This window comes from Carcharhinus amblyrhynchos, chromosome 35 (assembly GCF_965287045.1).
Source record: "Carcharhinus amblyrhynchos chromosome 35, sCarAmb.v2.hapA, whole genome shotgun sequence".
NCBI lineage: Eukaryota > Metazoa > Chordata > Chondrichthyes > Carcharhiniformes > Carcharhinidae > Carcharhinus > Carcharhinus amblyrhynchos.
Window position 1 is genome coordinate 15,842,221 of NC_137358.1, and position 13,949 is coordinate 15,856,169.

Below are 13,949 nucleotides of genomic sequence, written 5' to 3' on the forward strand. Positions count from 1 at the left end.
CAGAACATTAGCTGCGTTTCTGGATTAACAGCCTAGCAATAGTACCACTGGGCCATCACCTCCCCGGCACAGAAGGTGGCTATTCAGCCCATTGCGTTCATGCTGGCTGTCTCTAGAGGAATCCAATCAGTCCCGTCCTCCCACTCCAGCCCCTTGGCACGCAACTTCAACATTCAAATTCAAAATTCTGAAAAGAATTGAGTAATAATCAAAGAGGAAATATTTGCTTGAATGGTTGGAACGGGCAGGACGGGGATTAATCTGCCAGCTCTTTCAAAGGGCCATGGTGAGCTCAATAGCCTCCTGCTCTTGTGGATCATCTATGGTTCGAATGTAAGTGATGACAAAAAGGGTGGCACAGTGGTTAGCATTGCTGCCTCACAGCTCCAGAGATCTGCCTCGGCTGCTGTCTGTGTTCTGCATGTTCTCCCCGTGTCTGCATGGGTTTCCTCTGGGTGCTCCGGTTTCCTCCCACAGTTCAAAGTTGTGTGATTTATGTTGATTGGCTGTGCTAAATTAACCCTAGTGTCAGGGGGATTAGCAGGGCAAATGTGAAGGGTTATGGGAATAAGGCCAAGGTGGGATTGTGGGTCAGTACAGACTTGATGGGCTGAACAGTCTCCTTCTGCACTATAGGGATTCTATGATTCTATAAGGCAAATGGTGACACAGTGGTTAGCACTGCTGCCTCACCGTACCAGAGACCTGTGTTCAATTCTGGCCTCGGGTAAATGTCTGTGGAGTTTGCACGTTCTCCCCGTGTCTGCGTGGGTTTGCTCCAGTTTTCTTCCACACTCCGAAGAGATGTGGGTTAGGCAGATTGGCCATGTTAAATTGTCTCTTAGTGTCCCAAGATGTGTAGGTTAGAGAGAGTAACAGGCAAATTAAGGGATAGGAGCTGGGTGGGATTGTCGTCGGTGCAGGCTTGATGGGCTGAATGGCCTCCTTCTGCAATGTAGGGATTCTATTCAATGAAAAGTGGGACCTAATTTATTGCCATAACCAATATCAACGAGTGGGTTAATAGAAACTAGAACAGGAGGAGGCCATCCGAGCCTGCTCTGCCATTCATTATGATCATAGCTGATCATTGAATTCAATATCCTGAAACCCTCTTTCCCCCCCCATATCTCTTCATCCCTTTAGCCCCAAGCACTATACCTAATTTCTTCTTGAAATCAGACAACATTTTGGCCTCAACTACTTTCTGTGGGAGTGAATTCCACACATTCTTCACCTCTGGGTGAAGAACATTCTCCTCACCTCAGTTCCAAAAGGTTTACCCTTTATTCTCAAACTATGACCCCTAATTCTGGACTCCCCCACCATCGGGAACATTCTTTCTGAATCTACCCTGTTGGAATTTTATAAGTTTCTATGAGATTCCCCTCTCACTCCTCAGTGTTCACAGTGAGTGTTTTCCAACAGGCCTGTCACTGACACGCACCGGGATTTCAACACTGCCAACGTGGGAAAAATGGGGAGAGAGCCGGCAACATCCCATCGGCTCAACGAGGAAGCGAGAAGAAGTAACGTCTACTCCAGAAAGTTTCAACAATCGGAGGTGAGTCACACACTTCACACGTTTTCTGCTTTCACCGTGCGGGTGAGAAAGTGCTGTGGGTACCTGTACACCTGAACAAATCTGAAGTCAGTGGGAATCGGGGAGGAAACTCTCCACTGCTTGGGGTCATATGGACACAAAGGAAGATGGCCGAGGCTGTCGGAGGTCAGTCAGCTCAGTCCCAAGACATCTCTGTAGGAATCCCTCAGGTTAGTGTCATAGGCGCTTCAATCTTCAGCTGCTTCATCAATGACCTTCCATACGTCATAAGGTCAGAAGGGGGGACGTTTGTTGATGATTGTGCAATGTTCAGCACCATTCATGATTCCTTAGATACTGAAGCCATCTGTGTCTACATGCAAAAGATCTGGGCAGCATTGAAGCTTGCACTGACAAATGGCAAAGAACATTCATGCCACACAGTGCCAGGCAATGACCAACTCCAGTAAAAGGAAACTTAACCGTCATTTCTTGACATTCAATTGTTACAAGTCCGGTCGGATACTTCAAGGTGTTCTACGAAGCTCGCCTGACCTGTATTGTTTTACATTGAATTTGGTGAGGATGAGTGTGAGAGGTTTGACTCCAGGTGTGAGGAGCTTTTATCAAAAACACAGTTTAATTAAGAATATTGTTGACATGTATAATAAGACACTTAGCAAGAACTTTTAACAGTTACAAACAAGAAACACAGCAACCACGATCTTGAGGAAATATCTCTAATGTGTTCCAACCAAAGCCAACACCCAAAACACAAACCCTCCAAATAAACACAATGCAGCGCAGGGTAATGTCCACTTGTTACAGGAATCCCATCTCCTGGGTTCAGTGCTGAAAATCCCTTGTGAAGAAACTCAGAAGAGGTTGTAGTCGAATCCCGTTTCCCAAAACACAGCTTCTTAAAGCAAAGAACAGGGCGTGAGAGACACTGCTTCAGAGCTCGCTGCTAAACTGCTTCCAACACACTCCCCAAAACCAAACTGAAAGCCCAAAGGGAAAAAACCCTATCACCTGACTGACACGGCTTAGCTCCATTTCCAATGACATCACTGAAGCTGTAAGCGGCATGATTTAAAAAGAAAACTTTCTTAAAGGTACACTCGCATTACACAATGGAAATACCATCAGTGAATCCCCTGCTAGCAGCATCCTGGGGATTGACCAGAACCTGAACTGCACTAACTATGTAAATACTGTGGCTACAAAGCAGGTCAGAGGCTGGGAATCCTGCAGCGGGCAACTCATATCCTGACTTCCCAAAGCCTGTCCACCATCTACATGGCACAAGTCAGGAGTGTGTCAACTCAAGAAGCTCAGTATCATCCAGGACAAAACAGTTGAAACCCCTTAAACATTCACTCCCTTGCCACAGATCGCTAGCGTGACAAACTGCCGGAGAGTGTGAAACAGGGAACACCATCCTGTGGACAAAGCTCTGTTATTTTTAACCTTTTATGATTTCTAGCATCAATTCTCCAATAAACAACCGTTGACCGTCAATTTGTAAATCGTCCCAAACGCACGCCAATGTCGAGATTCCTGGTCAGAGATGTGATGGAGGAAGAATGTTGGAGCTTTGACAAAGGGTTATCCAGACTCGAAGCGTCAGCTCTTCTCTCTCTCCTTACAGATACTGCCAGGTCTGCTGAGATTTTCCAGCATTTTCTCTAATGGTTTTGGATTCCAGCATCTGCAGTAATTTACGAATATCCGGCTGAACGTGGAGCCCGATGTAAGACTGAAGCTACTCAGCAGCACCAGACACTGACTCATTGGTGACTCATTGAAAGCAGCAACTTCTTCCTTTCAATTCTCATGAGTTTTTTTTCTTGCAGTGGCAAGTGAAAGTGGATAAGTTATTGGGGTTAGGGGCTGATAGGACGTCTACAGGGTCTTTTGCCCCATCTCAGTGGCCCATGAACAAAACTGTCTGAGAACCACTGATTTAAGAGAAGGGGGAGAGAAAGAGGTTTCATAGTTTACAGTAAAACCTGAAGATCTATATCTATAGAATCCTTACAGTGCAGAAGGAGGCCATTTGGCCCATCAAGTCTGCACGAACCACAATCCCACCCAGGCCCAATCCCAGTAACCCCATGCATTTATCCAGGCCAGCCCCCCTCCCGACACTAAGGGGCAATTTAGCTTGGCCAATCCACCTAACCCGCACATCTATGGAGTGTGGGAGGAAACCGGAGCACCCGGAGGAAACCCATGCAGACACGGGGAGAACGTGCAGACTCCACACAGACAGTGACCCAAGCTGGACTTGAACCTGGGTCCCTGGCGTGGTAAGGCAGCAGTGCTAAGCACTGTACCACCGTGCCACCCAAAAATACTGGAGAAACACAGCAGGTCTGACAGCATCTGTGGAGAGAGGGGGAATAAATGCTTTAAATCTAATGCCTCGAATTTTCCAGCCACTCCCAATAGCAGTGAACCCTCAGCGTGTGTTTCCCGCTGGTGGGGGGTGTAAACAATGAGAAAATCCATTAGCAGCAGTCAAACTAGATCCCACTGCCTCCACCCCCATGAAATACAGCACACAGGAGGACTATGGAAAACCCTACCCTCACGGTGGCACAATGGGTTAGCACTGCTGGCTCACAGCGCCAGGGACCTGGGTTCAATTCTGGCCTCAGGTCACTGTCTGTGCGGAGTTTGCACATTCTTACCGTGTCTGCGTGGGTTTCCTCCGGCTGCTCCGGTTTCCTCCCACAGATGTGCGGGTTAGGTGGATTGGCCAGGATAAATTGGCCCTTGGTGTCAGGGGGATTAGCGGGTAAATACAAGGACAGGGCCTGGATGGGATTGTGGTTGGTGCAGACGCGATGGGCCGAATGGCCACTTTCTGCACTGTGGGGATTCTGTGCTTTCTAAACATCTCTTCTTTGGTTCCCATGAGTTCTGAGTCATCCTTGAATCTGGTATAATTCCTGTTTGGAATGTGGGAATTGTGGAGGAAGAATCATCGTCACGCAGACACAAAACGTTATCTCTGATTCTCTCTCCACTGATGTTGCCGGACCCGCTGAGTTTTCCCAGCATTTCCTATTTTTATTTCAGACCCCCGGCACCCTCTGTATCATTCACGGTTTACAATGTTCCTTTCCAGATTAACCGAGAAATCTCTCAGCAATCTTTTTCCAACTTGTTGAAAAGCAAAGATCGAGATACGCCCTCAGCCACAATGTACGGGAGGGTAAGTGGCCGATGTTCCAGTGACGTAGTGCAGCATGCTTTAAATGCCCAGGGCAAGGCTTAGAGAATTCAATAAAGTCTAGGGACGGGCATTAACACTCTGGGGAGGTGGGTAGGGGACTGGTTTTAAGACTGGTTTTAGCACACGCTGTCAGTATGCCAACAACAATTTGCATTTGTATAGCACTTCTAACCTACTGAAACATCTCGAGGGGCTGCACATGAGATCAGACACAATTTGACACTGAGATAAGGGGTGGGATTTTACAGCCATATTTACCCCAAAACTGGAAAATCCCACCTGAGATCAATGGACCTTTTTGCATGGTTCCTCCCGCCCCCTGCCTGCTCTGACTTCCGTGACGAGAGGGACGGGAGCACTCCCCTCAGCCAGGCTAAAGAGGTTGGCTTGCTAGAGCATAAACTGCCTGATGAGTCCTAATTGATGGTTAAATCAGGGAACCTCATGCTCCCTATTTAAAGCCGGTGTGTCAGTCTCTCTGCCTGCATTCAGCAGGGAGCAATTGGAAAGCTGGCTGTGTACAGATGTTATGATGTAAATAAAGTAACTTGGTGATGGGGCTTTTGCCTCCATGGAGTTATTACCACAAGTCTTAGCCAGAAGAGTTGGTTTTAAGGCCTGTCTTAACAGAGGAGAGAGAACTGGCAAAGATTAAGGAGGGAATTTTGGCGGTTGTGTCCCAGGCTACTGATTAAGGCACAGGCCCCGTGGAATGGTGAAAGCTGGAGAGGCCAAAGATCTCAAAGGAGGTTGCGTTAGTTGGGCCCCTGGATCATTGGCCCAATGACAATACCACCAAAAAGTTAAAGTTTCTTTATTAATGTCACAAATAGGCTTACATTAACACTGCAATGAAGGTACTGTGAAAATCCCACAGTCCGGCACCTGTTTGGGTACACTGAAGGAGAATTTAGCATGGCCATTGCACATATCAGCATAGCAGCATAGAAACATAGAAGATAGGAGCAGGAGGAGGCCATTTGGGCCTTCGAGCCTGTTCTGCCATTCATTACGATCATGGCTGATCATCCAACTCAGTAGCTAATCCTGCTTTCTCCCCATAACCTCTGATTCCATTCGCCCCAATTGCTGTTTCCAACCACCCCTTGAATACATTCAATGTTTTGGCATCAACTACTCACTGTGGTGATGAATTCCACAGGCCCACCACTCTTTGGGTGAAGAAATGTCTCCTCATCTCCGTCCTAAATGGTCTATCCCTGAATCCTCAGACTGTGACCCCTGGTTCTGGACTCCCCCACCATTGGGAACATTGAATCAGCACGTCTTTAGGGCTATGGGAGGAAACCAGAGCACTTGGAGGAAACCCACGCAGACACGGGGAGAATGCGCAGACTCCACACAGACAGTGATCCAAGCCGGGAATCAAAGCTGAATTGCAAACGTTGTGAAGCAGCAGTGCTAACCACTGTGCCACCATGCCATCCCAATGAGGGAGCACCTATAAGATACTACACCACACCTATGTCACACCTGCCTTCTTGATACTAGATAAGGGCATCTATTTTTTGCTACATCCGTCAAACCAAATTTAAAGAGATGGGCATTATCCTTGGTGAGCTTGGAAGCTGATCCCAGGAGAAGCCCAGTTCTCTGTCTCTCCAGGGGTGGGGCAGCATAGTAGCACGGTGGTTAGCACTGGTGCCTCACAGCGCTAGGGTCCAGGGTTCAACTCCCAGCTCGGGTCACTGATTGTGTGGAGTCTGCACATTCACCCCATGTCTGCGTGGGTTTCCTCCAGTTTCCTCCCGCAGTCTGGGTGGGCTGTGTGGATTGGCCGTGTTAAATTGCCCGTTGGTGTCAGGGGGACTAGCTAGTGTAAATGCATGGGGTTATGGGGATGGGACCTGGGTGGGATTGTGGTCAGTGCAGACTCGATGGGCTGAATGGTCTTCTTCTGCACTGTAAGGATTCTATGATTCTAATGGCTGGGGTATGGGGGCCAGCCACATGATGGAACCTCCAGAATACATTTAATCTCAGTTGGCCAACCCCATTGGACGGCCAACATGTCAATCTGCACTGCGTCCTGCCTCCCCATGGTTACAGCATGAAACAGACCTTCATTTCCATTATCCATCAGGCAAATCAGACAATTCTTATCTGTCAGTCATACATGAATATGTTCAGGGTATACCACCACATTCTGAGATGTTGGCCATATCATTTCTAATGATATCCCTTCTTTGAAGCTGGTCTGTCAGGTCCTAAGCTCTGGCTGCTCAATTTGGATGATGAGAGCTGAATTAAAAACACAAAGCCCGGGCCCTGGTGTTCGGGACCATCTGCACGTCCCCTTTCCCCTGTTCCTTCGAGACCTGGAAGAGAAAAGCAACAACTAAGGCCAGGAAGGGAGCTGGCTGGGGCAATTGGAAATGGAGAGAAAGAACCAAAGTTTCTATTGGGCGGAATCTTTGGAGCAGCGAGAGAGAGAACAATGATATTGGTTAAAGTTGAGCTCTTTATTTTCAGGCTAACAGAGGCCAATCTAAGCAACTCTCTTCAAAGCCATTGGAAACCAAAGAGAAACATCGATACACACCTCATCAATACGATAAGGTAATTGTTATTTACCTGGCCCTTTCCATAAGCTTTCTGTGCTGTTTTCCTGCCTGTCTACCAATCAACCTCTGACATCCTGTCCGTTGGTCATTCGCCAAATGTGACCTGTGACATTGAGGGTTTGCAGCTGCTCCAATGGCGGGAGGGGTGGAGGCCACTTGATGCTTTCTTTCCTTAGTGAACACATGTATACACCCGCACACATATACGCACACACACACACCCGCGCGCGCACACATGCACATGTGCGCACACACACACACCCGCGCGCGCACACATGCACATGTGCGCACACACACACACCCGCGTACACGCACACACACATGCACACACACATACATGCACATCACGCACACGTGCATGCGCATTCACACACACACATGCGCATATGCACATGTACACACGTGCGCGCACCCACAAAGGTGCACACACACACATGCACAACACGCACAAGCATATGCACACACACACATGCGTACTTGCACAGACAGACATTGACAGACAAACTCATCACACACATGGACACACAGACACGCACATACAGATACACATATGCACAGACAGGCATTGACAGACACGCACATACACACGTACATTTACCACAATAGATACATGCATATACGCTCACACACATACACAGACAGACACAAATACACACACGCATACACGGGTGAATAGAAAGGTGCCATTTGGCCCATCGTGTCCATACAGTCCTTCCGTCAGAGCTGCCCAGTTATTTGATTTGATTTATAATTGTCACATGTATTATTGTATACAGTGAAAAGTATTGTTTCTTGCGTGCTGTGCAGACAAAGCATACCGTTCATAGAGAAGGAAAGGAGAGAGTGCAGAGTGTAGTGTTACAGTCATAGCGAGGGTGTAGAGAAAGATCAACTTAACGTGAGGTGGGTCCATTCAAAAGTCTGACAGCAGCAGGGAAGAAACTGTTTCTGAGTCGGTTGGTACGTGACCTCAGACTTCTCTATCTTTTAATGTATTAATTAAATTTATATTCATTTTAAATTTAATTTAAAATTAAATTTTTAATTAATGCAAGCCTTGCTTGTGACTAATAAATAGATTTTAAACTTTAAAGCTGGAATCCTGTGTCCAATCCTGATCGCCACCCTTGATAAAGAATGACGGTCCTGGGGAGGATACAGAGGAGATTGACAAGAACGACACCAGGGAATAACTTCCAAAAATTAGAAAGGCTGTGATAGCTCTCCTTAAAGCACAGACTGTTAAGGGGAGATTTAATGGAGATGTTCCAGGCTCTGAAGGGTTTTAATGGATGGGGACGTTGACAGACGAGTCGGGAGCCAGAGGACATGGATTCAATCTGTTTGGAAAATAAGAGGGCCGAAGATTTTTGTTTAATATAGCGAGTTGGAGTTGTTCTCTGAAACAACAGTGGAATCATACTGAATCGTAACTTTCAAAGGAGTTGAAATGAAAAGTGACCGTTGCATGGCTCTAGATAAGAAACGGAATTGGGACCAAATAAACCCACCAACGCCTCTACTTTCTCAGAAGACTAAGGACATTTGGAATGTCAGCTACGACTCTCACCAACTTTTACAGATGCACCATAGAAAGCATTCTTTCTAGTTTTATCACAGCTTGGTACGGGCTCCTGCTCTGCCCAAGGCCGCAAGAAACTACAAAGGGTCGTGAATGTAGCCCAATCCATCACGCAAACCAGCCTCCCATCCATTGACTCTGTCTACACTTCCTGCTGCCCCGACAAAGCAGCCAGCATAATTAAGGACCCCACGTACCCCGGACATTCTCTCTTCCACCTTCTTCTGTCGGGAAAAAGATAGAAAAGTCTGAGGTCAGGTACCAACCGACTCGAGAACAGCTTCTTCCCTGCTGCTGTCAGACTTTTGAATAGACCTACCTCGCATTAACTTGATCTTTCTCTACACCCTAGCTATGACTGTAACATTACGTTCTGCAGTCTCTCCTTCCCTTCTCTATGAACGGTATGCTTTGTATAGTGTGCAAGAAACAATACTTTTCACGGTATACATGTGATGGTAATAAATCAAATCAAATTAAAAAGAGTCCAATATGACCTTTGGATCTTCCAGCCATGTTGGACTGTTTCTCTCTCCTCAGATGCTGCCAGACCTACGTAAGAGTTAGCGTTAGTTTTCTCAGCACTTACTGCTTCTATTGCAGGTCCCCGATCATTTAGTTCGTTTTATTTCTCCTGAATGAAAACTTGGGTTAATTTAATTTTTGGCCTCTGTAACCCTGAGGCCAATTATAGTGTCATGGTTACCACCCTGATTGAACTCTGACCAGAACAGAATTCTGAGGCCTTTAGTTCAGTACTACGCATTGACAATATTTTTACCAGGAAGTCACCATGATTTCTTATGATACCACGTGGTCAGCTGTGCTTTATTTGCAGTCTCCCTTCTGAGCTGTGAGCATTGCTGAATAAAAAGAGACATGCTGTCAAAGCTTTTCATCCTGCACTCATCAGGACAGATGGAAAAATATCAAATTTCAAAGACATTTATACTGCATGAGGAAAAGTAAAAACTTTTATTGTTTGTTTATTAGTCACAAATAGGCTTACGTTAACACTGCAATGAAGTTACTTTGAAAATCCCCAAGACGCCGCATTCTGGCACCTGTTCAGCTACGTTGAGGAAGAATGTAGCATGGCCAATGCACCTAACCTGCACGTTTTTGGACTGTGGAAGGAAAGTAGAGCATTTGGAGGAAACCCACACAGACATGGGGAGAATGTGCAGAATCCACACAGACAGTGACCCAAGCCAGGAATTGAACCCAGGTCCCTGGTGCTGTGAGACAGCAGTGCTAACCACTGTGCCACTATGCCACCTAAAACACGGTGCTGACTGGTGCCGCAGGTGAAAGGAACATGCCCAAACATTGCATCTTATTTTGAGTTAAACAGAAGCATTGGGGACAATAGTTCCCAGGTGTATTCTCCATGGTGATGGCTGAACCAATCAGAGTTAACTTGCACCCTTTCCTCATGTCATATAAATTGTTGCTGTCTTTGCAAACTGGCATTCCTGCGTTTGTCCTGATGAGTACAAGATGCAAAGCTTCAACAACATATCTCTTTTTTTCCAGGGATTTTCAAATTCTATATAACCAAGTGACTATTAATGAGTTGAATATGATTCTTCCCCATTCTGGTGGAGTTCTGTTTTCATATATAAGTGATTCTTTTCATTTCATTCTGTTCCCCATTGCTCAATTAATTGAATACGGTCTATAATTCCTGCAAAGTTCACGGCTTTGTCTAGCCAGCCACTCTCCCGCTTTTATTTTCAGATGGATTCAAAGTATCATTCACAGAAAGATGAGTTGAAGATCTTTGTGAAATGTTCTCGTACTGCTTCGGAAACAAACAAGGTTTGTTAGTGTGTGAGAAACACAGTGAAAGTATTTAGTGTCAATAAAGCTGTCAGAACTCAGCTGGTAAATGGACTGCCCGGGGTGCCACAGCCTCCAGGAATTCAAACATTAACATGAAGGATGAACAAAACACCTGTTTAAAATCATGGAAACATAACATTGGGAGGAGTTTTCCCACCCCACCAGCCACAGGAAGTGCAGCGGGTGGGACAAGACCATGCAAAAGTCTATTGATCTCAGGTGGGATTTTCCAGACTTGGGCCAAGCACGGCCAGCAAAATTCCACCCATTTTCCAGTTTCTTTGGACATTTTTTAATTGATGAAAGTATTGGAGGTGGGAAGAGGAGGCTATTTAATGAGGCAGAGTGATTGGTGGTGAGGTGGTCATGTGACAAGGCCTCCGAAAATTCAGTCGACCGGAGCTAGCAACGCTTTGGCTCGGAATTTCCTCAAGACAGAAGGGATTCCGGACTTTATATGGTGTCCGAGCCTCAGTTCCTGGATCCTGTCCCTGAACGTGACACCCACCTGGTGGAGCGGGAACTGGTTGTAGCTTTGTACATCGGTGGTTTGGGGGAGGGTAGTCAAACAAGGTGCAGCTGCCTTTAACCAGAAGCAATTTTCTGGTTACTGTGTTTTCCAAAACATGAGGCATAGATAGACATTTGAGAAAATGTCAAGAGCTGCCAGTGATATTTGGAGAGGCAAGATACCCTTTTGGAGAGGTGAGGTAGCCTTTTGGGGTTGATAAGAGTAGACATGAATGTGCGTAAGAAGGGGATCAACTCTGTAAAGCTGTGAAGTGATTGACAAGTGACATCATGTGACTAGGCGGATCTAGGCGGACAGAGAGAAACCCAGTTGTTTGGGAGCTGTGAAGGAATGAAATAGCTGTTTCTCTCTCTCTGGAGTTCTACTATTTGATGATAGATATCCCTCTGGAAACTGCTGTATGTGAGTCAGAAGGCAAGTGTCTTTCTGTATCTGTCCAAGTTGGAAACAGGTTGGTTAACAGGTTGGAAATGTGACACCCACATGAGCAAATTTGTGCTGATTCTGAAGAGGGATTTATGCCTATGGGGATGCTGCTTAAGTTGGAACTATAGAGTTGAATAGATGTTAAGAATGATACTTTGTCATGTTTAAGTATTTTATTTGGTAAATCAGGGGTGGCGATGGCCTAGTATTATCACTGAACTATTAACCCAGAAACTCAACTAATGCTCTGGGGTCCCAGGTTCGAATCCCGCCACGGCAGATGGTGGAATTTGAATTCAATAAAAAAAGCTTGAATTTTGAACATCTCTATCAAACATCCTGTGAATGCTGTTTTTTCTTCTTGCAGGCAAGTGGAAGATACTTCTCCAGAGAAGATTCGAAGACCAACATGAGATATCTTCGCTCGTCCCTTCAAAATGGCAAGGTCAGTAATCCTAGGTAACCAGTGCAGGGGTGTGCACAAAAATGACACGTGGACAACCTTGAGATTCACAGGCTTTGTGGATATTAAGGGCAGACAAAGGTTGAACTTACTGGGTAAAATATGATCAGTTTTTAGACTGGGAGTGCAACACAGAAAGTGCACAGTAAGTTCTGTTGAGGAACAGAACGTTACCGGGAACCTTTCTACTTATTTTCCTTCTTTCGATTTTCCATCTCATCTTCTGAAGGCCAAATTGTTCCATTGTTGGCGTAGTCCCCTCATATCCTGCCCAGCTAAAGACGAGATAGAAACTTAGAAGATAGGAGCAGGAAGAGGCCATTTGGCCCTTCGAGCCTGCTCCAGCATTCATCACGATCATGGCTGATTGTCCAACTCGATAGCCTCATCCTGCTTTCTCCCCATAACCTTTGATCCCATTCGCCCCAAGTGCTATATCCAGCTGCCTCTTGAATACATTCAATGTTTTGGCATCAACTGCTTCCTGTGGTAATGAATTCCACAGGCTCACCACCCTTTGGGTGAAGAAATGTCTCCTCATCTCCATCCTAAATGGTTTGTGAGATGACAGAAAAGAAAACTTGCATTTATACATTCTCCTCCTTGGCAGCTAATGATGGACGGCATGGGTTCAATTCCTGGCTTGGGTCACCGCCTGTAAGGAGCCTGCACATTCTCCCCATGTCTGCAGGGGTTCCCCCAGGTGCTCCGGTTTCCTCCCACAGTCTGAAAGATGTTGGTTCAGTGCATTGGCCGTGCTGAACTCTCCCTCAGTGTACCCAAACAGGCGCCGGAGTGTGGTGGCGACTAGGGGATTTTCACAATAACTTCATTGCTGTGTTAACGTAAGATTACTTGTGACACTAATTTAAAAAAAATACAGTTACACGCGTGATGTATGTAAACACGGCAGCTAATTTGTGCACAGCAAGATCCCACAACAACAATTAGACAAAGGAGAATAAATGTTGGATAAAAGGAAATTACTGCGGATGCTGGAATCTGAAACCAAAAGAGAAAATGCTGGAAAAGCTCAGCGAGTCTGGCAGCCTCTGTAAGGAGAGAAAAAAGCTCACATTTCAAGTCCAGACGACCCTTTGTCAATGCTGAGAATAAGTGTTGGCCAGGACATTGGGAAAATGTGCTTTCAGTTCTTCACATACTGCCACGGGATCCTTTATTTCCTCTGGAGGAGACAAATTGAATTTCATTTCAACTCCCTGAGATGGAGCATTCGCTCATTACCGCACTGGAGTGTCATTTTAGATGCTCTGTTCTAGACTGGGGAATGTGGCCGGAAGCTGTGATTATTTGACTCAGCACGGTGGCACAGTGGGTTAGCACTGCTGCCTCACAGCGCCAGGAACCCGGGTTCAACTACCAGCTTGGGTCACTGTCTGTGTGGAGTCTGCACATTCACCCCGTCTCTGCGTGGGTTTCCTCCAGGTGCTCCAGTTTCCTCCCACAATCCAAAGTTGTGTGGGTCAGGTTGATTGGTCGTGCTAAATTGCCCCTCGGTGATAGGGGGATTCGCTAGGGTAGATGTATGGGGTTAGGGGGGTTGGGCGTGGGTGAGATTATGGTCGATGCAGGCTCGATGGCCCAGTGGCCTCCTTCTGTACTGTAGGGATTCTATGAATCTATGATTCTTGAACCACTGCAGTCCCTGTGCTGTAGGTTCTTGAACCAAAGTTCCCAGTGAGCCAAGCCTAACACCTATGCGAGGGTA

General features: G+C 46.3%; 1 protein-coding gene across 1 annotated transcript in view; it reads left to right on the forward strand.

Annotated features, from left to right (window-relative positions):
* The window catches only part of LOC145361538 (uncharacterized), a 99,240-nt gene that overhangs the window by 54,016 nt on the left and 31,275 nt on the right, over positions 1 to 13,949 (forward strand). Inside the window, exons 7-11 of the mRNA XM_080217360.1 lie at positions 1,429 to 1,564; positions 4,680 to 4,766; positions 7,281 to 7,367; positions 10,695 to 10,775; positions 12,125 to 12,202. Coding sequence (XP_080073486.1) covers positions 1,429 to 1,564; positions 4,680 to 4,766; positions 7,281 to 7,367; positions 10,695 to 10,775; positions 12,125 to 12,202 — 469 coding nt within the window. The remainder of the gene's footprint in view (positions 1 to 1,428; positions 1,565 to 4,679; positions 4,767 to 7,280; positions 7,368 to 10,694; positions 10,776 to 12,124; positions 12,203 to 13,949) is intronic.